The following is a 23,501-nucleotide window of genomic DNA, read 5'->3' on the forward strand; positions in this document are numbered from 1 at the left end:
ATCACGAATTAGATCTTCATTGTTCTACGAAACTGTGAACAAGAGAAAGCGCCCAGTTTTTAACAGAAGCCCTCAATAAAAAAATTGACCTCGATATCTAGAGAATAGATCAGAAGTTTATCAGTTTTTTTGGCTATGAAGTGTCAGACAGAGCCACGAGGTCTTATGATTCACGGAACTAAAAGGAGATAACTTAAGAGTAAGTTGACTGAAAACTTCCATGATCAGTAATTAAAGATCACGTAGATGATTACAGGACTTCATAAACGTTTTTCTTAAAACTCAAAGATCGTCGAGAGTAACTAGACGCAAGTAAAATATTCAAGTGTACACAAATGGGCGCTAAGACCCAGGTCAAACGTCGAAATTCACATGAGACGAACCAAATTATTTTGAGTCAATCCCGCAAACGGGTAAAGACCGTTGGGTCAAATATCTGAAGCACACGGATAGATTGTGTAGGTCGATCTAAATTCAGTCGGACGAACTCAGTTGAGTCAAATGCCGAACTTATCATGAACGTAATTCGCTCAGTTCAGACGGTTCGTCTAATGTGAAGTTTGAAGTTTCCTGTGCCTATATTTTTAGGACAATCAGACAGTCGATCCAGGGCGCTAAAATTCAACTATTAGACGAGAAATTTGGTACAAAAGTCTTACATGTCTTTTTGTTTGATTCGAAGGGTGAAAAAGCTTTTACATGCGTCGTTTAAGGTTTTTCGATGGAATGTTTTCCTAGACCATACCAAACAGATGAATGAGTCATAAATCAAAACGACACCAACAAAATATTCATAGCTTCAAAACATAACATCAGGACACATTATGATATTATTTGAAGCAATACAATTAGTATGTAATATTTAGACTGATTGTTAACAATATGTAAATAGTGAAAAACAATAAAAAATCTGAAATCTGAATTTACCATTAGTATGCAAAATGTTTGACTTGAAATGCTCGAAATTAAACATGCATTTTTTCTTGTATATTCAACTTTACATTTTTGGCATTCTTGTACATTCCACTTTACATTATAGACAATGGTATGAGCTTTTTTATATCTCATCTAGTTAGTACAAAATTTAGTTTTACCGACTTTTAATTTTTCTTGTTTATTGTTTCCATGGAAATATTGATTGCCTTATGAAATACATGATACCAAAATTCAATCAAATTTCCAATCACTGGTGTAATTTTCACATCGATCTGATGAAAGAAGAATTGTTAAAAACTGATTGAAAATGCTTGTATGCCTACTTGAGAACGTTTAGCTGTCAGTGTAAATGACATGGCTGTCACATTTGCAAGAAGGTGATTGGCTAACAGAGCTTTAATTAACAATGTGCACTTTCCATAACCAGCCCGGGGGCATGATGTAGTATTTTAATTTATTCAGCTTTCTACGGCTTTGTGAGATTTAGCATTTGATAATTCATTCGTAAAATTCGCGTCTAATTTCTTGTAAAAACGACATGGAGTCAGCAACGGATGAGAAAAGTCTCGAGAAATGTCTCAAAGTAGCCGCTTTAGCTTGGGCTTGTACCCTCACACCACCAACGGGCTTGGCGCCTCCAGAACCACCGTTAGTTGATGGTTCGTTTCGCTATTATTTACGCGATCTCGAAATATTTGCGCGGCTGCTTAATGCTAAACCCCACAATGCTAACAGTATGCCTCCTCTTCTTAGAAGAGGGCGCGATAAGACGAAGGCAAGAAGGAAGGGTCAACAATGTGAATGAAAAGGAATTCAAATGACAGGTACGTCAGCCGCTGGCTCCGTCTTACGTTGCAGCACTTGTTGAGGTCTGGAAATTGAGGAGAGAGCTATCTAATGTTATTCAATATCTCGAAGAACGTCTCGTAAGAAGGGACTACAATTTTGTTGTACAGCTGAATATTTGCTTTTTTAATCAGTATTATTGTTATTGAAGAATCAAGTGGTCTGTTTGCCTTATCAGCCAAATCCAGGGATCAGATCGGACAGTGCAATCTTGCAGTTCAGTATTAGAAACTAATATATTCCCTTTATTTTCAGGGTAAACTCAAAATGAACACAATTTTCTTGGAGCAAATAACATGAACGTCGAACAGAGCAGTCCTTGATGTAGTCCATTAATGGATTTATGGTTGATAGGATAACAGGCTTCCCTGTGAAAACTGCGAGATTTTTTGGTTTAGTGCATGATCAGAAGAGATAACAGAAAAGTTAGAAATTGATACGTAGACTTTATTTACTAAAAAGCCGTCATATTAAAATGCCAATGGCCACACGTTATCTAGATTTGTTCAAGATAAGTGCTTTGTTTGAAAAGGTCTTGTCCAAAAACGTCTCATAACTGTTATCTCACATTAATATTTACATTTCCTTGACAGAGCTCAGTGTTGAAATCTGCCGTTTTTATTTTACTTGTGAGCATAAATGTAAGCGTGTATCTTCTCTTCAACCTTATTACAAATAGCATCAAACTATGCGGCTGATAGTTTTCCGTCGTGTGAGGTAATAGTGTCACCGTTGTCATTGCCATTGTCGATTATTTAATTCAGAGTGTTAAGAGTATCCTATCGGCATCTCTATTAACAGTTTTTTTTTTCATTAATTTTACTCCCAACTTTAAAAGAGATTACTGTACTGCTTTGTAAGTATTTTACAACGTAATCAGGGTTTAGGATGTTAATGCATAGCCCATGATAGGGCAGTTATAGAAAGGCATTCCTTCCTTACCTTGTTAAAGATGAAAAATGCCAACGTAATTGTCGACAGGGTGATTGAGCGTACAATCTATTATAAATAATGTTAATAGCATTACGAATTTCATCCATACTGAACTGTCAAACGTCGTATACGTATCTGTTTTCATTCTATGGTATCATGTCCTTGTTGAGTCGTCTTGCTTTGGTCTCAGGCCCCGTCAACACCATGCAAGAGAAATTTGAAAACACGGCTTTATTACCTCGTGTACGGTTAAGCTAACCTTCCACGCTAAGCCATCACGAAAACGTAGTTTTTCGAAAGTGCTCTACAAACCGGAGGAATTTGAAAAATAGCGGAGTGTACGTTTTAGGGTAAACGGAAAATATTTTAGAAAACGGATCTTTCCTAATACGATGACGTCACGATAATTATGTGAAACACTCGACAAATCACTCACCTTCTTAAAGGGGTGGAGCCGACGGGGAAAGGTCTTGGGGTGCCCATGAAACAACATACAACGGGTGGCGAAAACGATGACAATCTGGTGAGTACCCTTACTTTGCACCTCACCCCCCCCCCCTTGAAAAATCCTGGCTACTCCCCTTGCTTTAATTCTACTGCAGGTTTCACGTAAAGATAAGAGAAAAGTAAAAAAGAAAATCGGGTTGGGTGTGCGCGAAAAAAATTACGCGTTATTTTTTTCGCGTTGGCTTCGCTTTCGCCTCTGTACATGATGTTCGGCTAAAATACGCAAAAAATTACGCCTGTTCTGCAGGCTAAAGTATATGACACTAATCATCTTGCGTTCTCTTTCACATTGTGCTTCAGTTAAACCCTGTCTTGAAAACGTAATATCCTGACGCCGCCTTCGTTTGCTGACATAACAATAGAAATGCGGTTTTCATGCTATTTCCCGCCAGAAAAACGCTGCCTGCCCAATTTTCCGCCAGGAAAAGATGGTATTGATACGGGTTCGTACGGTGATGTCGTAAACAAATTTTCTCGGCTTGATAATTGAACCAAAAATTCTCAGTAATCTAAGAATGTACGCAACAATGTCGGTGGAAAAATAGGTATATTCATATTAATTGGGGCACGACATATATGTTATAAGGAGGCCGTTCCGGGGAATGCTCTTACGGAGTCGAAACACCGCTGTCACTGTTTTACATCTGCAGATCCATCAGAATAGACCACACATCACCATGAGTGACATTGAAGTGTTCTTATGTTATTCATTTCGACAATCGGTAACCTTCCCTGGGGAAGGGGGGTACTATACGGGGAGGCTCCGCCGGAAAGGGGTACCTTTTCCAGGCTTCAGATATATAAAAGGGTAGGGATTTTACAAGTTAGTGATAGTAATTGGACCGAGTACAGTACAACTCAGGGAGCAGTCGCGCGAGTAGTTTCAAAATCGGACGGACGCGAAGCGCGAGGCCGATTTGAAATTACGAGCACGATTATTCCCTGAATTGCACTCCACTCGGTCCAATCACTAATAAATCGTATCTATAACAAATTTCGGAATTAAAAATGTCTTTTGAGAACTTCTTTTGAGTGAAAACGTCTTAACGCTTTTCAAAAATTTTGAAGCTGTAGGAAACGGTGCGAAGGAAGCCATTAAAGCGCGCGTAACTGACGTGCGAATCATGTGGGTATCCAATTCAAATTGGATACCTGTAATTGGACACCTACGTGATCGCGCGCCGATTACGTAACAAATAGGCGCGCGGAGAGCATAACACGATCGAGAAGTTTGTTATAGATACGATTAAGGTATATAACAGGGTAGGGAGATTTATTTTCCTCTTTTTATTTTGTTTAGTTTCTCCTATGTATATTGTGTTTGTTAATTAATACAAAAAAAAATAGGTATTTAAAGGGGAAATGAAACAATGCACACATAGTCTTCATATGTAAACACATAATTTGTTACAACATAGAAATATGACAAGGAAGCAAATTTTATTGTCTGATATTTTTAAGTATGAGTTCATGTTAGTTTGTAGTATACCCGAGCTAAATTAGTTTTTTGTTATGGCTCGTCCGACCGAATGCCTCAACTTGGTATTCGTTTAAACTGAAGCCATCAAGTTGTCGAAAGTTTAAATTACAGTAAGTATGCAATGCTTTTAAATAACTATTTCAAGAATTCTAAATTGATGTTAGTTATTTCCAATGTACAACATTCTTTTGCCCTCCAACATAACTGTCAATTGACAACTGAATATTGATTCAATAGAGAGTCTCCATTAATAAATTATATTTCCAATCCGTCTATACATTATCAATAGCAGTACTTGGCTAGACTATAGAGCATCTGACTGGGCAGTAACATATATGTCACAGTTCTTACATGTAAAACTATTTAGAATGTTTCATAACACATGATTAATTATTTTGTCTTGTTCTGTGATCCAAAACAAAGACAGTCCACTTCTGTTTTATTTTCTCAAAGTAACTACCACTACTCCAAATTCAAAGGACATAGTTATTCAAATACAAAATAATCTAACTTTTAATTCTTTCTCTTGACTTCAGCCAAATCTTGAGCCATGCATTAAGGTTCTACTTTTTGCTCCTGTGGATAAAATCCACGTGTCTGACCATTCATTTTATTGAGTTTTTTCCACGTTGTTTGGGAAAATGGTTTCTTCCACTCCAGCAGTGCAAAGTGGTAGTCGCACAGGACTAAAGGTCATCTTCAAAATCTGCAGCATGTAGTAGTGCAGATAAGGACCGGGGCCTAGGAAAGAAAGTTGCCAAAGACCAAGTTCTTCTGGCATTCAGTGGTAATAGTCTTGAATATTTCAAGTGAGCTCAGGCCCAACAGGTCCTGAGATGGCATGGTCCAACTTTTTCAGGGTGTGGTCAAAACTGACCCCAAGGAGCTGGAATTTCCAAGACCCATTCTGTAATGTAGCAGAACCTAGAATATGTAAAGGGAGCCATCCTCTGGTCCAACATATCCAATGATAATAAGAATGAGGTCCACAAGGGTCCACACTCCCAGGCCCCCAAAGCTGAACAGCTTTCCAAGACCCTCTCTCCAGTGTCCTAAATAGAAGCGGTCCACACCAAAACCACCAAGAGTCAAGCTGCAGACAGAAAGAGAAAATGGTTCTTTTCACAAGAAAACAAGAAGGCTCTGGCTACAAATTTAGATAATTATCATCACAAGTTCATTAATTGTAATCAATTTTAATTACACTTAGATTATGTATCCCTTATGAGTGGTGCCAAAAAAGATGCTCCTTGACTATGTACAGTGTAATACCCTCAGACATATTTATAAAAATTCATCTTTCAGAGATGTTAGCCTTAAAACAACCAATTTTCAAGAGTGACCATGCGGGACCATTCAAGACAGTACCCAGTCCAATACTGAGAGAATATTAGACCAGCAGTGGAACAATCTGATTGGTTGATTTTAGTTATTGGCCCTGTGAACTAACTTATTCATGTAATAAAATACCATACTGCAAGACTGTCACAAAGTTTTGAAGGTAGGTGGCTTTACTGTTGGAGTACAGTAGCTGGTTGATTTTGCAATCTCTTTCTAAAGAATCAGATGAGATGGAAGAGATGGGAATTTTCCGCAGCAGCCAGCTACGTTTATCAACACTGATATAGTTACAGAATATGTCTTTGGTTATCTTAGTAATACAGCAGTAGACCATCTGTAACCTGAAGTCCAATTGCATGACAACAATTTTGGAAATGTACGGTTACCTTGGAAACAAAGCATACAATAAAGAACAGGTAGTTCTGCATTTTCAGTGGCATAGGAAATACTGGTACATTAACACAATTACTAAGACCTCGCTGCTGCTATTTTAACTCTTCAACGGTGATGAGGAACTAGGATAAAGTAGTCAGATTAAGAATCTTGAGGATGATTACAGGCTGAATTCTGAATCAAGCATTCTGGATTTCCAAGCCCTGGCTGGGGTCACTCCATTGTGTTCTTGGGTGAGACACTTTCTAGATCACAGCGCCTCTTTCCACCCAGGTGTTTAAATGAGTACCAGCAAATAAATACCGGGGGCGGGGGAGGTAACCCTGCAATGGACTGGCATCCAATCCATATTACATTATGCCGCAGAACAAACTGAAATAAGGTCCAGCTGTATGAACAGGGTCATGCAAGTGTTACTTTAGCCAATTCATAACTGTGATACATATAATTACCACATATCAAGCATTGTTTTATAATAAAAATGGAATGTCATAGTCAGTAGCACATCATCAAATATATATAGAAAATAATACAATGTAACTCATTGTTATTTAGAGAAGTTCTAGAGTGGTTTTCAATTGAGCATCACGAACCAAATCCAAAGTCATAACTTACTAAATAAGCCAATCACAATGGAAATAGGCAATTGAAAGACTCAATACTTGAACAAATTATGAAACAAATATGTGCCTGATGAAAATATGTGAGAACAAGTCATGACTGGTGTTGATAAACAATTATAATAGTTCCTTTAGCCTGAGAGTCAATAAAAGACATCTTTTTTTATGTAAACTTACCAAGACAGAGTACATTGTCTTTTACAGTGCAGTTTGCTTGATATCTCTCCTGGGGACTGGACACTACCTATTCCAAACAAAACAAACAAAAAAAGTGGCATGAATTCCCATCTTGAATTCAATGGATCCCATATAACTTTTGATGTCTTGACTTTTTCAAAGCTACATTTAAAGCAGCCCTAACTGTAACTCTAAACACCACTAGTCTGTTATTCTGTAGAGTGACTTGCTGTGCCTGATAGATTCTGTCACTTGAGACCTAGGGCTGATTAATTCAGCCTTTATTATATGGCTGTGTCTCACAAGGACTGGGACCTACCAAATTCATGAATTTGATTGGCTGAAATCAATAGTGATGGTGGTGTAGATTCTCCCATCTAGACAGGCACCTAGACCAATTACATTTTGCCGTAAAAAAGTTGCAAACTAAAATACAAAAAGATTGACTTTTTTCTTCTTCTAAAAATATCAGTTATGGAAGTGCCAAAAAGCCTGATGAGAAAAGAACGTAAAGAGGGCAAGCAAACTTTGGCAGATTTAAGTTCAGCTCATTGCTGTTCACAAGCAAAATATCATTTAGTACAAACCAGTTACATTAAACAAACTAAATTTCTCTTGTTTGCCACATAATCAACATCTTATTAACCGACCTTAGTATGTCTGTATGGGAGAATCTTGACCTTGGTTGTGTGCACAGACCTCACTGCATTCGGTCTCCCATATGGACCTCCTGTTTGCTTAATACAAACTAAGAATGGTCCCCATACTAATTGTAAATTCAATGTAAACCACCTCTGTCACTGTAAAGTCTGTTAATTGAAATAATGACCAGATATTTACCTTACATCATGACTGCTTCTTGCAAATGTAGTCATCAGGATTCATTTGATAACAGTATCTACAGTTTAGTGTCCTCTTAAAACTCTGAGAACCCTGTACAGAAACAACAGTAATTTTATTATTGTTGTTGGGTGTAAATTTGTTTTAGTTTGTTGTTGATGAAGTTTGATTTTTAACCTCGTTTTTTTTTTTTCTCCTACCATAAGATAAATTGAAATCAAGATGGCTGGATACTGGCCAAGTTCTTTCCTGAAGTGCTAATGGCCAAGATGGAGTCAAGGTCCATAAACACGTACAAAGATAAGAATGAGGCCAATATCCAGCAATCTTTACCCCACAAACTTGGTCAACAAAGAATTTATTACATTACTCAAAGACTTAGCCATATAATAAACTGGAAAACTGATAAAAGCTTACTCACAATCCAATACAGTAATGGTACTATTTGATACAAATTATTGACCATGGAAATCAGATGTCTCGGGCTCTTTTTGTTATTTTCCCAACTTACAAAACTTCTGGGAGAATTGTCAAGAATATTTAGTCAGAATAAAATTTGACTGTTTTTGCTTTATAGCGGAGCCCCATACTCATATACGGCCCGGATGCACTGGGCAAATTTTTGTTTATTTTGCGAAAAAATCTGTCATCAATTCCCTGAGACAAGTGCGTCCGGTGATTTTTAGATCGACCAAATTTTGTCAAGGCTTACCAAACTTCAAAGACGCCATCGTCCTGCCTCGGAGCAGGACAAATTTTTGTCAGGCGTGAAATCTGACAGATTTGTCAATTTACACGCCATGATTTGAAGGATAATGTCAATCAAGAAAATTTGATCTCTATTTTTAGTCGGAGTAGTTCAGTCCGAAGCCCGCCAAAATTAAATTTATATTTGTGCGGCAATCAACGATAAACATGGAAGATTCGTACCCACGAGTTGATTTTCTCATGGTTATCATGGCTAGCAGTATTGCTCGTGGGTGTGTACGCACGACGACGACGACAACGACGACGACAACGGCGGAGTTGCCCAACATGGCGGCCATATTCCAAATAATAGGTTGACAGAGACATGCAGCCTTGGTTTACCGTGTACTTCCTTGATATTGGACATCCATGTTATGATCAATTGACACTGTTCAAAACAAGGTATCTGCTGACCAGTATCACGTGACCATATCGCGGGCTCAGGCTTACAGCTCCTCGAGGTCACAAGTTTTCTTGAAGCTGACCGTTGATCAAGTGCTGGTTATTGAAACAGGGCAGGATTGCTCGGAAGCCGGTTTACGCTAACCCAGGATTAAAAGTTAATCGAGTTATAACTTTTTCTTCTATACAAATGTTTTTTGCTGTTTTGTTTTGTGTATATGGTAATTATTAAACCTCAAAACAGAAGGCCAAACAATATACAGAAACCTCACATGACCGCAAAGTTACAAAACTCAAATCAAAATTCTACCTTTTTATGGGTTAGCTTAATCGGGCTTTGAACAACCCGGCCCAGGAGCTACGCTTTTAGGTTGGCCTAAATCTATATATTAAATTTGTACGTGAACATACATGTACATAGTTAAGCTCAAACTTAATTAAGTTACAACATTAAAAATACAAGCTTAAGCTTAATAGAGTAACGCTTACTTACCGTGCATTTAATTGAGCTAATTGCTTTACATTGTACTTCAACGTATTTCCCGTAAATACATGAGTAATTAAATTCACACTGAATACAAGAAGCCCCAAGATCACGGCATCGAACACCGTCTGGGCATTGTAAATCTGACCAATCAATATCTCCTGAAGAATTATTTTTGATAGCTGTTGTCTTGGTGGGTGAAACAGACGACAAACTTTCCGCAGACTGCGAACTCGTAACTGTCACTTGGATAGCTGGGGTAGCTTCACTGTTTCCCTGTGCTGCAATGTTATATTGAAGAGCAAATTTCAGTAGAAAAGCGACTAGGACGTGATGAGTCACCCCGACAAAGTCCGCCATGTTGTGAAGAGAGAAAGGAAAACGAAAAACACTGGGCACCAGCGACTTTTCGATCTCAAGGTACCCACGTGACTATTAAATCATTTCCAAGATGGTGGGTGAACCTGCGTTGAGTTTTATCTTTTGATTTAAGTAAAAGATTAAATTGAACTTGATTTTGAAAATAGCTCTGTTTCACACAGGCTGGAGAGATGGATCTCGCGAATAAACCTCCTAAAATCAAGGATCAGGAGAAGGAGAGCAAGTTTGGATATGTCTTCGCTGTGTCAGGACCCGGTAAGTGAGATCAAACTTCTCCAGTTAATTTAATATGCATCGCAATTCCTCAACTCTTCCTTTCCAGTTTTCATATATCCCATTACAGTGAATATATCGATCTACTTTTGTTTTTATGTAGTGGTGACAGCGGAAAACATGAGTGGAGCCGCTATGTACGAATTGGTGAGTAGAAATTTAAGCGAAAGTAAAGCTTTCTTCACATGTAAGTTACTGACTACTAGTGAAGTTAAGTTATGTCATGTTGAACCGATTGAGGGTTGTCAATATCTATATCAACATAAATTCACTCATTCAAATAAAGCCTGAAGTCCTTTGGAGTACCAAACTCGTCTTGCATAATTATGCATAAAGAGAGAAGTCGGAATTTTCTTAGATCTAGAGTTGTGCATATGCACGTGCCACCTACAGTACAGTGTGGCTCTCGTACTTCACTTTCCCGGAAGGGAAGGGGGGCTGTTGAGTGGGGAGTAGTAGTGGGGGGGGGGGGGGGGTGGGGAGGGGTATGAACTTACTCCTTCCCGTAGCTTCAAGTCCCAGTTCTCACCCATTCCTTACCAGTGGTTTCCAGGTATATACTTCATGGGTGAATGCCATAAGTGCACCGAGTATTCTACTTCATGTAAACTACATTAGAGTATTCTACTTCATGTAGACTACACTGTAGTGATTCTCAATGATCTTCTGTCCCTAGCATTATTCACCTGTCCCTAACACTGATCATCTGTCCCCAGCACTGATCTTCTGTCCCTAGCACTATTCATCTGTCCCTAGCACTGACCATCTGTCCCTAGCACTGACCATCTGTCCCTAGCACTGATCTTCTGTCCCTAGACTGATTGTGTGTCCCTAGCACTGATCATCTGTCCCTAGCACTATTCATCTGTCCCTAGCACTGACCATCTGTCCCTAGCACTGATCTTCTGTCCCTAGACTGATTGTGTGTCCCTAGCACTGATCATCTGTCCCTAGTACTGATTGTCTGTCCCTAGCACTATTCACCTGTCCCTATCACCGATCATCTGTCCCTAGCACTGATTGTGTGTCCCTAGCACTGATCAAATGTCCCTAGCACTGATTGTGTGTCTCTAGTATTGATCATCTGTCCCTAGCACCGATCATATGGCCCTAGCATTGATTGTGTGTCCCTAGCACTGATTGTGTGTCCCTAGCACTATTCACCTGTCCCTAGAACTGATTATCTGTCCCTAGCACTGATTGTGTGTCCCTAGCACTGATTGTATGTCCCTAGCACTGTTCACCTGTCCTTATCACCGATCATCTGTCCCTAGCACTGATCATCTGTACCTACCACTGATTGTGTGTCCCTAGCACTGTTCACCTGTCCTTATCACCGATCATCTGTCCCTAGCACTGATCATCTGTACCTACCACTGATTGTGTGTCCCTAGCACTGATTATCTGTCCCTAGCACTGATCATCTGTCCCTAGCACTGATCATCTGTCCCTAGCACTGATCATCTGTCCCTAGCACTGATCATCTGTCCCTACCACTGATTGTGTGTCCCTAGCACTGATTGTGTGTCCCTAGCACTGATCATCTGTCCCTATCACTGATTGTGTGTCCCTAGCACTGATGAGCTGTCCTTAGCACTGATTGTGTGTCCCTAGCACTGATCATCTGTCCCTATCACTGATTGTGTGTCCCTAGCACTGATCATCTGTCCCTAGCACTGATTGTGTGTCCCTAGCACTGATGAGCTGTCCTTAGCACTGATTGTGTGTCCCTAGTACTGATTATCTGTCCCTACCACCGATCATCTGTCCCTAGCACTGATTGTGTGTCCCTAGCACTGATCAACTGTCCTTAGCACTGATTGTGTGTCCCTAGTACTGATTATCTGTCCCTACCACCGATCATCTGTCCCTAGCACTGGTTGTGAGTCCCTAGCACTGATTGTCTGTCCCTAGCACTATTCACCTGTCCCTAGTAATGATCATCTGTCCCTATCACTGATTGTGTGTCCCTAGCACTGATCATCTGTCCCTAGCACTGATTGTGTGTCCCTAGCACTGATTGTGTGTCCCTAGCACTGATTGTGTGTCCCTAGCACTGTTCACCTGTCCTTATCACCAATCATCTGTCCCTTGCACTGATCATCTGTCCCTACCACTGATTGTGTGTCCCTAGCACTGATTATCTGTCCCTAGCACTGATCATCTGTCCCTAGCACTGATCATCTGTCCCTAACACTGATTGTGTGTCCCTAGCACTGATCATCTGTCCCTAGCACAGATTGTCTGTCCCTAACAGTATTCACCTGTCCCTATCACCGATCATCTGTCCCTAGCACTGATTGTGTGTCCCTAGCACTGATGAGCTGTCCTTAGCACTGATTGTGTGTCCCTAGTACTGATTATCTGTCCCTACCACCGATCATCTGTCCCTAGCACTGGTTGTGAGTCCCTAGCACTGATTGTCTGTCCCTAGCACTATTCACCTGTCCCTAGTAATGATCATCTGTCCCTATCACTGATTGTGTGTCCCTAGCACTGATCATCTGTCCCTAGCACTGATTGTGTGTCCTTAGCGCTGATCATCAGTCCCTAGCACTGATGATCTGTCCCTAGCACTGATCTTCTGTCCCTAATACTGATCATCTGTCCCTACCACTGATTGTGTGTCCCTAACACTGATTGTGTGTCCCTAGTACTGATCATCTGTCCCTAGCACCGATCATCTGGCCCTAGCATTGATTGTGTCCCTAGCATTGATTGTCTGTCCCTAGCACTTTTCCCATGTCCCTAGTACTGATCATCTGTCCCTACCACTGATTGTGTGTCCCTAGCACTGATTGTCTGTCCCTAGCACTATTCACCTGTCCTTAGTAGTGATAATATGTCCCTAGCACTGATCATCTGTTCCCAGCACTGATTGCGTGTCCCTAGCACTATTCACCTGTCCCTATCACCGATCATATGTCCTTAGCACTGAGCTTCTGTCCCTAACAGTGATTATCTGTCCCTAGCACTGATTGTGTGTCCCTAGCACTGATCAGCTGTCCCTGGCACTGATTGTCTGTCTCTATCACCAATCACCTGTCCCTGTCACTGATCAGCTTTCCCTAGCACTGATCTTCTGTCCCTAGTACTGATCATTTGTCCCTAGCACTGATCAACTGTTCCTAGTACTGATTGTGTCCCTAGCACTGATCAACTGTCCCTAGTACTGATTGTCTGTCCCTAGCTCTGATCTTCTGTCCCTAGTACTGATCATCTGTCCCTAGCACCGATTATCTGTTCCTATCACCGATCATATGTCCCTAGCACTGATCAACTGTCCCTATCACCGATCGTCTGTCCCTAGCACTGATTGTATGTCCCTAGTACTGATCAACTGTCCCTGTCACTGTTTGTGTGTCCCTAACACTAATTGTCTGTCCTTAGCAGTAATAACCTGTCCCTATCACTGATCAGCTGTCCCTAGTACTGATCATCTGTCCCTAGCAATGATCATCTGTCCATAGCACAGATCAGCTGTCCCTTACAGTGATCATTTGTCCCTTGCACTTATCTTCTGTCTGTATCACAGATCAGCTATCCCAAGCAGTGATCATTTGTCCCTTGCACTGATCTTCTGTCCCTAGTACTGATCATCCGTCGCTATCAGTGATCATCTGTCCCTAACAGTGATCATCTGTCCCTAGCACTGATTATCCGTCCCTAGCACTGATCATCTGTCTCTAACAGTGATCATCTGTCCCTAGCACTGATCTTCTGTCCCTGATACTGATCATCTGTCCCTAGCCCTGATCATCTGTCACTAATAGGGATCATATGTCCCTAATACTGATCATCTGTCCCTAACAGTGATTATCTGTCCCTATCGCTGATCATCTGTCACTAACAGTGATCATCTGTCCCTAGTACTGATCATCTGTCTCTAACAGTTATCATATGTCCCGATCACTTACCATCTGTTCCTAACAGTGATCATCTGTCTCTAACACTGATCATCTGTCTCTAGCACTGATCGTCTGTCCCTGTCACTTTTCATCTGTCACTAACAGTGATCATCTGTCCCTAGAACTGATCATCTGTCCCTAACAGTGATCATATGTCCCTAGTACTGATTGCCGTCCCAAGCACTGATTATCTTTTCTCAGCACTGATCACTCAACCTTAAAGGATTGTGGAAGTGTGGCGAAAGAAAAGAAAACTTGTCACAATTAAGTGTTAACCGGAGAGTTTATTCGTAAACAAAACAGTTTCAGCAGCAACAATGATAACGCGTCCTTAAATCGTTTAGCATTACCTTTATGAATAAGAACACTTGGATTCTCAAATAGAACTTTGATATCCTTTAAACACAGCAAAATGCAACTATAAAAAATACTTCACTCAACTCAGTTATGGGTTCTTAAGGATCCGACAGGTTCTGTTGATGATTGAGTTCTCACGTGATAACGATTGAAACTTTCCAACTTTTCGTGACAACCTAATTTTTGTTGTGTACTGCGTGCAATTAACAAATGAGTTATCATATTAAGCTGAATAAAACAAAAGATTAAGACTCTAAGTTGCTTCGAAGCATTTTTTCTTAACTATTTGAATCTAGCTTTTCGATCCTCTACTAGGCAAACGCCATATAGCATCCGTCCTTCTATTTATATACACTAGTTTCCCATGGATCTGTGCGAGGGTTTTGCGGCCATTAAAACGGAAGGAATTGCATTTTGCAAAGTCTCTGTCAATCACAAAATTGTACAGAGTACATATATTTTTTTTAGTGTGTTCTAAATTAGAAGAGGAAACAAAATTTTCTGTCATTTCAAGACCACAGTTCTCTAGCTGACTCTACCCCGCCGCAATATTATCAATGTTATTCTCCCTTAAATATTCAGTTCCTCGACGCCTTTTAAGAGAAGGTGGAGTAGAGAGCGTAGACTTCCTCTTTTTTTCTTGGCCATTACCTTTTGTGGGAGTGTCGATATTATTCATGCATATTATTCTTACAGTTGTAGCACCTACAGTCTTTGCATGCTAAACCAGCAGTAAAACACGAGCATTTTGTTCTGTTTCTCCCTGTAACATCTACGCAAGAAACTGTTTGTTCTACATTGTCATTTTTTTTTTTTTTTGGCTTCTCCGCACCGGCATTGCGTCAATTTCTTCGTCAATTTTTTCTCGTTAACATTGCCACAGGAGCGACACTTGCATAGGTCACGATCGCAGGCTTGGCCTCTTTTCACACAAGGACAGCGAGACTTTCCTCCCTTGTTGATACATGCTGCTTTATTTCGTGACTTTTGTTTACTGCCACAACTGCATCCCGTTTCCTTGGCAGGCTTGCATTCCGGTTCTTGTTCCTCATTAGATTCATCCTTAGTACGTACACCTAGACCGCAAAAAAGTAATTTTAAATATCGTTAACGCGTTAATTTCATGTAAGTTTTAATGTTATTTTACCGTTTTTTGAAATACTTTTTCGCGCGAGTGATTATTGGTGTAAACTCGTCACGTAATTCGGAATATTTTCCAGTTAAATCTGGAAAATAACCTAGAATATACCCCAAGTGATATTCCCAAAGTTTGGAATTTACTTTCGCACGCTTAGTTTTCACCGCTAGAAAAGAGCCTGTTTGAATAGAATTTAACATTTTAAACATTCATCCTGGGATTATCAAAGGTAAAAATGGACTTCTGTTTTGGTTAATATTCATGTATTTGAACACTGCAATAAGAAAGTAGACAGCAAATAGTTACATAAAAGCATAGAGTGTTATATTTCAAATTAGCATGCTTGTGTTATTGAGTCTTGTACAATTATAGAACCAAAAGGGACTTTTTGTGATAACAATGGGTTGACAGGCCTACACAACTCCTATCCACGTGTTATAGCCGCTTTGAGAGTTTTGCTCGAACTAGCATATCTTTGAGGATCTGCCCCTTTTGTATTGTACGATAGGGGGATCTTTGAATATTTCTCTAAGCAATAATCCTGTTTTTAGGAGGACATTTCACCAGAGTAGAGCCGTTAGAGGTCATAGGTCTGCGTGGTTTCCGCTGTTATCCGCGTGTAATTTGTTGAGTTTGACACCTCTGTTTTTGGCCACGTGCTACTTTTTTTTGGCTCATTTGATTGCAAGATATGTTTTAAGCTCTCTAAATATTAGCTCTGGAGGGACAAAGTTTGAAATATTCCGTGAGCATGTTGGTTACTTGCATTTTGTATTATTACGCCGGGCCCGGCTGTTTGATTTACTGTTGCAAGTTATGCTGCTTGTTATCACGGGTGTCATATTTATCTTTGTCCGGCTTCGCCAGAGATAGCTGTAGCTTTCCTTGTTGAAAGCTATAAGTCTGTCTTAAAGAGACGTTCTTATGCTTCTTGCATCAATTTCATCGAGCTTTTTGTCCTTCCAGTTTGTTCGTTCTGGAACTGCAAATGTAGGTGTTCACGCGCAAGTCTGTGGACTTTTTTGCGTGTTGTTTATGATATTGTGTGGTTTTGTTCAGGCAAAAGCTCTGAATTTAGGAGTTCTTCCTATGATTGTTCATCCAGCTCCACGTTGTGGTTGTCATTGCTTTTATTTGCGATGCTGTCAGGTTTTCTTGAGACTGTTAATAGTCTCTATTTTGTTAGGAGGCTCGTAGCCTTGTAGATCAGGCAAGACCGCGGTTTCGATCCTTCTGGATCTCATCAGTTGCCGATAACAGGGAGTGGTAGAGACCAATGCTCGGTAACACTCCGCACCTGGCATGTGTTTTTGGTATTATATACTCGTTCGGCAGATCGAGAATTCTTGATTGTGATTGGTAGTTTTGCCACCAGCGAATGGTGAGCATGAAGTCTTCGATCCTATTGTACACAGCTTGACACTGTGTTTTCTATGATGGCTATAACGCTTATTTTCTCCAGCATGTGTGATTTGAATTGAAGGATAAAACGTAAGATAGTTATGCGTTGCATTTATACGGCATTTCTCCAAGTATTGGAGGTTTGCGCAGAGTATTTTGCACGCATTTCGTATGTTTATCCTTTGTTTTTAGTGTAGCTAATGTACACCTAGGAAATTCAGCGTGAAATTCAGCGAAAATTTTGTGAGATCCATGATTTTTGAAGGACCATTTGCCATCCCTAACTGTAGCTGCTGTTTTGTTGCAAAGTACCATGGATTGTTTTCAAACTTTCCCCTGCTGCTCCTAGTTCTCACCACCTTGAGAGTTTGACTTCCCACCCCTTCTTAATCTAACTCCTCACAGTGTACCTGCACTATTTGCTTTTTGGTTCCCTTCCCCTTTCCTCCCTGTACTGTCTTGCAACACTTGTCCACTGGATGGCAACTTACGGATACATAGTGTTAACAACCAGCTCTTAGTCTCAGCACCCCAACCATAGAAACTGATTCTCACAATGTGATTAGCTACTGTTAAATTAACAGTCTAGGATTTTTCATTTGCGCTGCTATTTTTGGCAGCTGTACATGTACAAGTATGTTTGAAAAGTGATAAAAACCGTAGTGCTCAATGAAACCATTCTCCATTAGTCTTGTTGATTAGTGGATTTTGAATTTGTCTGGATCCACTTATGGCAATAAGGACCTTCTAAAAGTTTATTATAAGCAAAAAAAAAAAAAAAAGAAAAAAAAAAAAAAAAAAAAAAAACAGTCATTAGTCCTCGCCTGTATGACAACCTGTGGTAACAAAACAGTATAAACTACAATAGTAAATGGTGTGAAACAAGGAGTATCAGTAGTTCGTCTTGTCTACTGTTGGTGACTGACATATCGACAACCTGAGCAGAAGGCATCTTCAGAGTCAAGTGAATAGTGTCAGTGGATGATGCGTCAGTCGGTAATGACTACAAGTCATTCCACTAGCCCTTCGCCTATCAGTGGAACAGCACTTTTGTAGCACCCTGCAAAACCAGGTAAGTTTCACTTTGCATTACAGTATCATAACATTGACATACATTTGTACGCAGTATTTACGTAACATGTTTGGCCAGGACGGATATGGGTTGCTGAGCTGCAAACAGTGACAGCAAATTTCAAACTCTTCTTTTTGTACAGGTTCGCGTAGGTCACAGTGAGCTGGTAGTGGAGATTATTAGTCTGGAAGGTGACATGGCAACGATCCAAGTATATGAGGAAACTTGTATCCAATGTACATGTTACAACGACGTCGACTTTTTCCTTCCTCCATTGCCGCGATGTTGACTTTGTAACCACACCTTGTTGTTTCCAGGCTCCACGGATATCATGCTGAGGTACCGGGCCTCGTAGCTTCACACTCCTTTTCCAATTTTATTTTTGTTTTGTTTTGTTTTTTTTCCTTTTCCGACCGACCGACCCAAAATCAGAAAGGGCACTCGACAATAAACGAAAAAAAAAGGAGGGATGGCCGAATCGCAGACTAGAAGCAATCTTTTAGTTCATTGTTTTCATAAAGGCAGTTACGTTCTAATTCCGTACGTTTGGCTGAAAATTTGAAATAATTATGTTTCTTTTCCTAACGCCTAAAAAAATGGCTCTAATCTACAAAGTACAAGACGATGGAACCCGAAAATCAGTCACAACAAGCTGGTGTTGTGTTGAGAATATTGCCGATTTTTAATAAACCGCTAAATTTTGTTGAAAACCTTTTTTTTTACATACCACTGGCTTCAAAATGTCTTATTAATTACTGGTCATAAATATTTCAAAGATTCAACTCATTCGAATTAAGAAAAACAATTTTTCTACATTTTGTAAGACAAGAAAAATACATTCTAAAGTAAAGCTACTTTGTAACAACAAGAAACGCTTGTAGTCGTCTCGTCCCTCGATCGACGCAAACTGGGATATTTCAGGTTAACTAATTTGTGTTCACTGGTTACTGAGTTATTTTCGGTGAGGAAATTGGCCGTGTTTACCCATTAGGAGGAAGAGTGCATCTCAGCCGTATAATGCTTTGCTATGTAATGAAAAACAAAAAGATCTTCAGCATCCGTAAAATTTAACTTTAACGAAACTTGGGATAAATATAAGGTCAAAATTAGCGTTGGAAAAATACACGCATCCACCACAGACTTACTTTATTCAAATTCAAACAACTTTCGATGAAAATATCTATTTAACATTCGAACGAACATAACCGCACTAAACTGTTGGCCAAAAGCGTCTAAAACTGTTTGAAACCGCTACATCAGACAATAACGAGGGTTGCAATGGAGCAGAGAACATTACACCAACTTTCTATTAGTGTCGAGAAAATGTTGCTACTCACTTGAAAATAAAAAAATAATAATCATAAGTTCGTAGCTTTTTGTTTACATGAACAACGAAATTTCCGCCATTTTTTACATCTTGGAGCCTGGCCAGCGACCAAAACTCCCGCATGCTAATTACGTTTTTCCGCACTGAATGTGGGGGACGCGCTGGGCTAATGATTAGTGCGCTGCGGTCTAGATCGAGCGGTATGGGTTCGAGTCCTAACTGAGGTCACTGTGTTATGTTCTTAGAGAAAACACTTTTCTCTCCCGGTGCCATTCTCCACCCAGGTGTATAAATGGGTAGCGGTGAATTGTTTGCTGGGAGTAACCATCCAGAGGGCAGCTAGAAATTCTCCTAGTCGCCTTGAATGCTACAGAAACAGGAGATAAGTACCTGCGCGAAGGTCAGTTCTTAGCGCAGACTTAACCGAAGTTGTTTCTTTTTTTTACCTTCATTGAGCATGCATTCATCAGCATGCGGTAGGTCATACGACCTTAGAAGGCATCTTAAAAGTGTCCAAAATAAGCACTGGAAGAAGGTTCTGTGCCTTATGGCTTGGTGTTCTGAGTAAAGCATTTTATGTGATGTTTCATTTCTATTTTGTCTGTTCCGTTGTAGACGTAAACAAGACTCTTGGAAGCACATACCACATCGATATCCATCAGGCTTCCGCAATTGTTTTTGGGGATGGAAGTAACGTCTACTCACATCCACCAGGGCCGAGAGGTATGCAACATTCTTAAAATCGATTCTATGACCGGTGAGTAACAGTCTAAGACTAGAAAGAACCACACATGGAATACCGGCAGGCTAAAAAGGGGAATTAACATTAACAAAGAAAGGAATGTGTTGAGTCAAACAGGTATCAAGTTTAGTTTAATTTTTGCAACAGTCTGCGTTTTAATAATTCTCAGATTTGGCTTGCTAGCTACTAGTTCCAGTGTTACATGAAATTGTTGAGATAAATTGCTTCCTCCCGCAATACTGTAAGAAAATTCACGTTTTATAAACTTAAAGAGGAAAAATAAATCAACGTTGTAAAAGAAGGAAGGGGACAAATATTGAGTACCCTAACATTATTGTCTATGATAATAATCTGTTCAGTCGATGGAACTCCTGAGATGGTGACCCATAACCTTTGTACCTTTCCTTAATAATGTGGAAACTGTATTTGTGGATTTTAAAGATAAAAAAAAAAAATCAGTACAGTGAAATTGTCAAATGCGAATTCCTCTCAGTGAGCGTCTCAATGGCACCGTCAGAATACTTGTTGAATGCGCGCTACATTGTCATTTTAAAGTGAATGATAAAAAACAAAATGAAAAATCAGAAGAGCGCCCCCCCCCCCCCCCCCAATAAAAATGCTTTAGACCTTTATTTTACCAAACACATCTATCTTGACTGGTATATTTGTAGCTTCAAGTCCAACGGATCAAGATCACATTTATGACTTACCACCTGAAGTGGAAAATAATCAAAAGGTCACGAAGCATACAACAACAAGACAAGGAGAGGGCTTAGAAGAAAGATATCAGGGTCGAGAACAAAGCGAGAGAGAAAAAAGGCATGGTTGCTTGGACCATGATGTTCTTCCCCGCGCGCTAATGGATCATCAGCAACAACGTGGGCAGAGTGTGAACCCAGGATCTGCAGGAAATGGAATTGTCGTTGATACAGGTAGACTGTAAGACTCAATTCAATTTGCTAGTCAATTATTCTTGATAAAGAATCCCATCTAAGATATGCCATCTTTGTTGTTGCTGATTGAGACGGCGATGTTTCTTCATTAGTTAAATTTGATCGTTCATGCTTCTGATTGGCTAAGCTTTGAATCAGATCGAACTTATTGAGTAGAATTTCTCCGAGTAAATATCAGAACCTGTGAAATTAAAAACCTTGCTATTCTCTAGGAACCCATCTTTCGGTAAACCTTAAGACTAAGAAAGGCTCTGTGAGAGTAAAGTACCTTGCCTATAAACACAGCACAATGCTACCAGCTAGGGCAGGGATTTCTCGAACTGGGGTCAAATGTCCTTGCATTACGCCATGGCGCCTGTCTCGTTCACTTTGGAACTTTTAAGAAAGCATGTTAACGATGGTTATAACCAAAAACTTCGTGTTTTTGTCCTAAGTTCCCATAATCGAGTAAGGGGCAACATTTTAAACTTGTGTAAATTTCACTTGTACCTTTTTTCTGTCAGTTGTTCTTGCAATCTCTTGCGACGTTTCCTCATGCTGTGACTCCTATGTTTCAGGAGCGGAAGGATTTCTTAAAAACGTAAAAGAGTCAATCAAGGCATTTGACGATGCCGCGGGACAATCGTTGGAGAAGAAAGAGCAGTTAATTATACAAGACGTCCTTCCATCGCAGGAGGAGTCCTGGCGAAAACCAGACTCTAGCAGCCGGGCAGTCGTTTACGAGACCCTGGCTAAAATTAGCCACAATCGAGTCAGTCCCAAGGTAGTGAGGTACACTCTGCAGCAGTTGCATCGCCTGATGCTCTTCGACAATCTCGAGAGTAACCAAAGCAACTTGCTTGGTGTGGAAGAAATTGTAAGGTTGTCCAGTTGCTCTTCTGATGCGACGTTTCAGGAGGGCCTTCAAGAAAAAGAATTGCGACTGTCTGTTTACCGTCGTATTCTAGCTTTGCTTATATACCAGCAAATCAAAGGATGGCTCTTTACTGTCGACATCGAGAAGACGAAGTTGTTAGAGTTACAAGACTGTCTGGCAAAGTACACCAACCAGAGGAAGGGCTCATTTCAGTTTTCCATGGTGTTCATTCAGGAGGCGATTAGATATTTGTTAAAACCAATTCAAAAATCAGAGAAGTCAAACGTACGAGCTTTCCTAAATGAATGCCAAGCGAATATTGAAACGCAGTGCGACAATGGCGAGAGGTTATCATTCCTTCACAAGTTAAAAGTGGGTAAAAAAGATGAAAAGGAAGAACAACAACAAGAACGACTGGCTCGCTGTTCACTGCGTTATATTGTACTTTTATGGAAAGGTTAGTAAGACCAGGGGCGTACCCAGGATTTTTCAAACGGGGTGGGGGGGGGGGGGGGGGAAGGGATCACACTGTGTGAAATTGAGGGTACTCACCAGATTGTCATTTCGTTTTCGCCACCTGTTTTAGGTTGTTTGCTTAAAACAAGGCTTACAAAAAGGGGCGGGGGAGGGGGGGTAACGGGCATCCCAGGACCCCCCATAGCTACGCCCCTGAAAAGGCCTCTCAGTTCTTGTAACTTCTGCAATACGATCACTTGTCTGGTGCAATTTAGAAGAAGTGAGATACTGTGACGTGTCTATTTATGACAAATTGCACTCGAAATTATGATATTACATGAAGTATTACATGATGACCACATATCCAGATTTTCTCTTCCCATCTTACCATGGCACCTGTAACACCGGAATGACAAAAGGCTGTCATGAAAAAGGATATAAATCCTAAACGAAATAACCCAGTGGGTTTCTGAGAAGGTTGTAAATTGTGTGCTTGTTTATATTACGGCGCATAGAGTAAACTCCATGAACATACATTAGGTGACTTACTAGATCAGGTCTCTCCTGTGATAATTAATACAACGAGAGAAAATTCTTGGATGTTAATTTTTGACACGTTAACTCAGCCAAAGTCGAATCGTTTGTTTCGTAACGTTGCTGTTATTTCAGTCAGATGTATGTTACATAGATCTTCTTCCTTGCTCAACCACACTAAATATAAAATTAACACCTAATTTTTGCATTAAGACGAATCTTGGCGAATCTTCGTCGCAACTCTTACTGTTCAATTAAATTGATGGTTACAAGTTCTCACCTTCATCAGTCCTTGTGACGTCACGTCGTCATGACATTACAAGGCTACCTCGTGTTGCTTAGCAACTAATACTAACGAAAAACGTCATTTCGATTCCAAAAGAAATTAATAGCCAGC

At 40.2% G+C, this 23,501-nt stretch overlaps 1 protein-coding gene, 1 long non-coding RNA gene and 1 pseudogene across 3 annotated transcripts; 2 read left to right on the top strand and 1 right to left on the bottom strand.

Moving 5' to 3' along the window:
* Positions 1 to 1,090: 1,090 nt before the first annotated feature.
* Positions 1,091 to 4,069, top strand: LOC145491746 (uncharacterized). Its single transcript, XR_014049880.1, has 3 exons — positions 1,091 to 1,595; positions 1,690 to 1,760; positions 2,038 to 4,069. It is a non-coding gene; the product is annotated as an uncharacterized LOC145491746 (long non-coding RNA).
* A 578-nt stretch (positions 4,070 to 4,647) lies between these two features.
* Positions 4,648 to 10,293, bottom strand: LOC145491747 (TM2 domain-containing protein 3-like; annotated as a pseudogene). Its single transcript, XR_014049881.1, has 5 exons — positions 9,716 to 10,293; positions 8,074 to 8,166; positions 7,234 to 7,300; positions 6,357 to 6,429; positions 4,648 to 5,798 (listed from the first exon to the last, which is right to left on the bottom strand). The product of XR_014049881.1 is annotated as a TM2 domain-containing protein 3-like (transcript).
* Positions 10,158 to 22,576, top strand: LOC145492729 (uncharacterized). The gene is made up of 6 exons (XM_081472124.1): positions 10,158 to 10,164; positions 10,291 to 10,342; positions 10,464 to 10,507; positions 20,179 to 20,286; positions 20,977 to 21,237; positions 21,816 to 22,576. Exons 1-6 carry the CDS (start codon positions 10,158 to 10,160, stop codon positions 22,574 to 22,576), a joined length of 1,233 nt encoding a protein of 410 aa, XP_081328250.1.
* The last annotated feature ends 925 nt before the right edge of the window (positions 22,577 to 23,501 follow it).

This window comes from Orbicella franksi, chromosome 7 (genome assembly GCF_964199315.1).
Source record: "Orbicella franksi chromosome 7, jaOrbFran1.1, whole genome shotgun sequence".
Classification (NCBI taxonomy): domain Eukaryota; kingdom Metazoa; phylum Cnidaria; class Anthozoa; order Scleractinia; family Merulinidae; genus Orbicella; species Orbicella franksi.

Coding starts and splice junctions, on each gene's coding strand:
- LOC145492729 (XM_081472124.1), top strand. Junction 10,508..20,178: donor GAGCCGCTATGTACGAATTG/GTGAGTAGAAAT, acceptor GTTCCGTTGTAG/ACGTAAACAAGACTCTTGGA. Junction 21,238..21,815: donor TGGAATTGTCGTTGATACAG/GTAGACTGTAAG, acceptor CCTATGTTTCAG/GAGCGGAAGGATTTCTTAAA.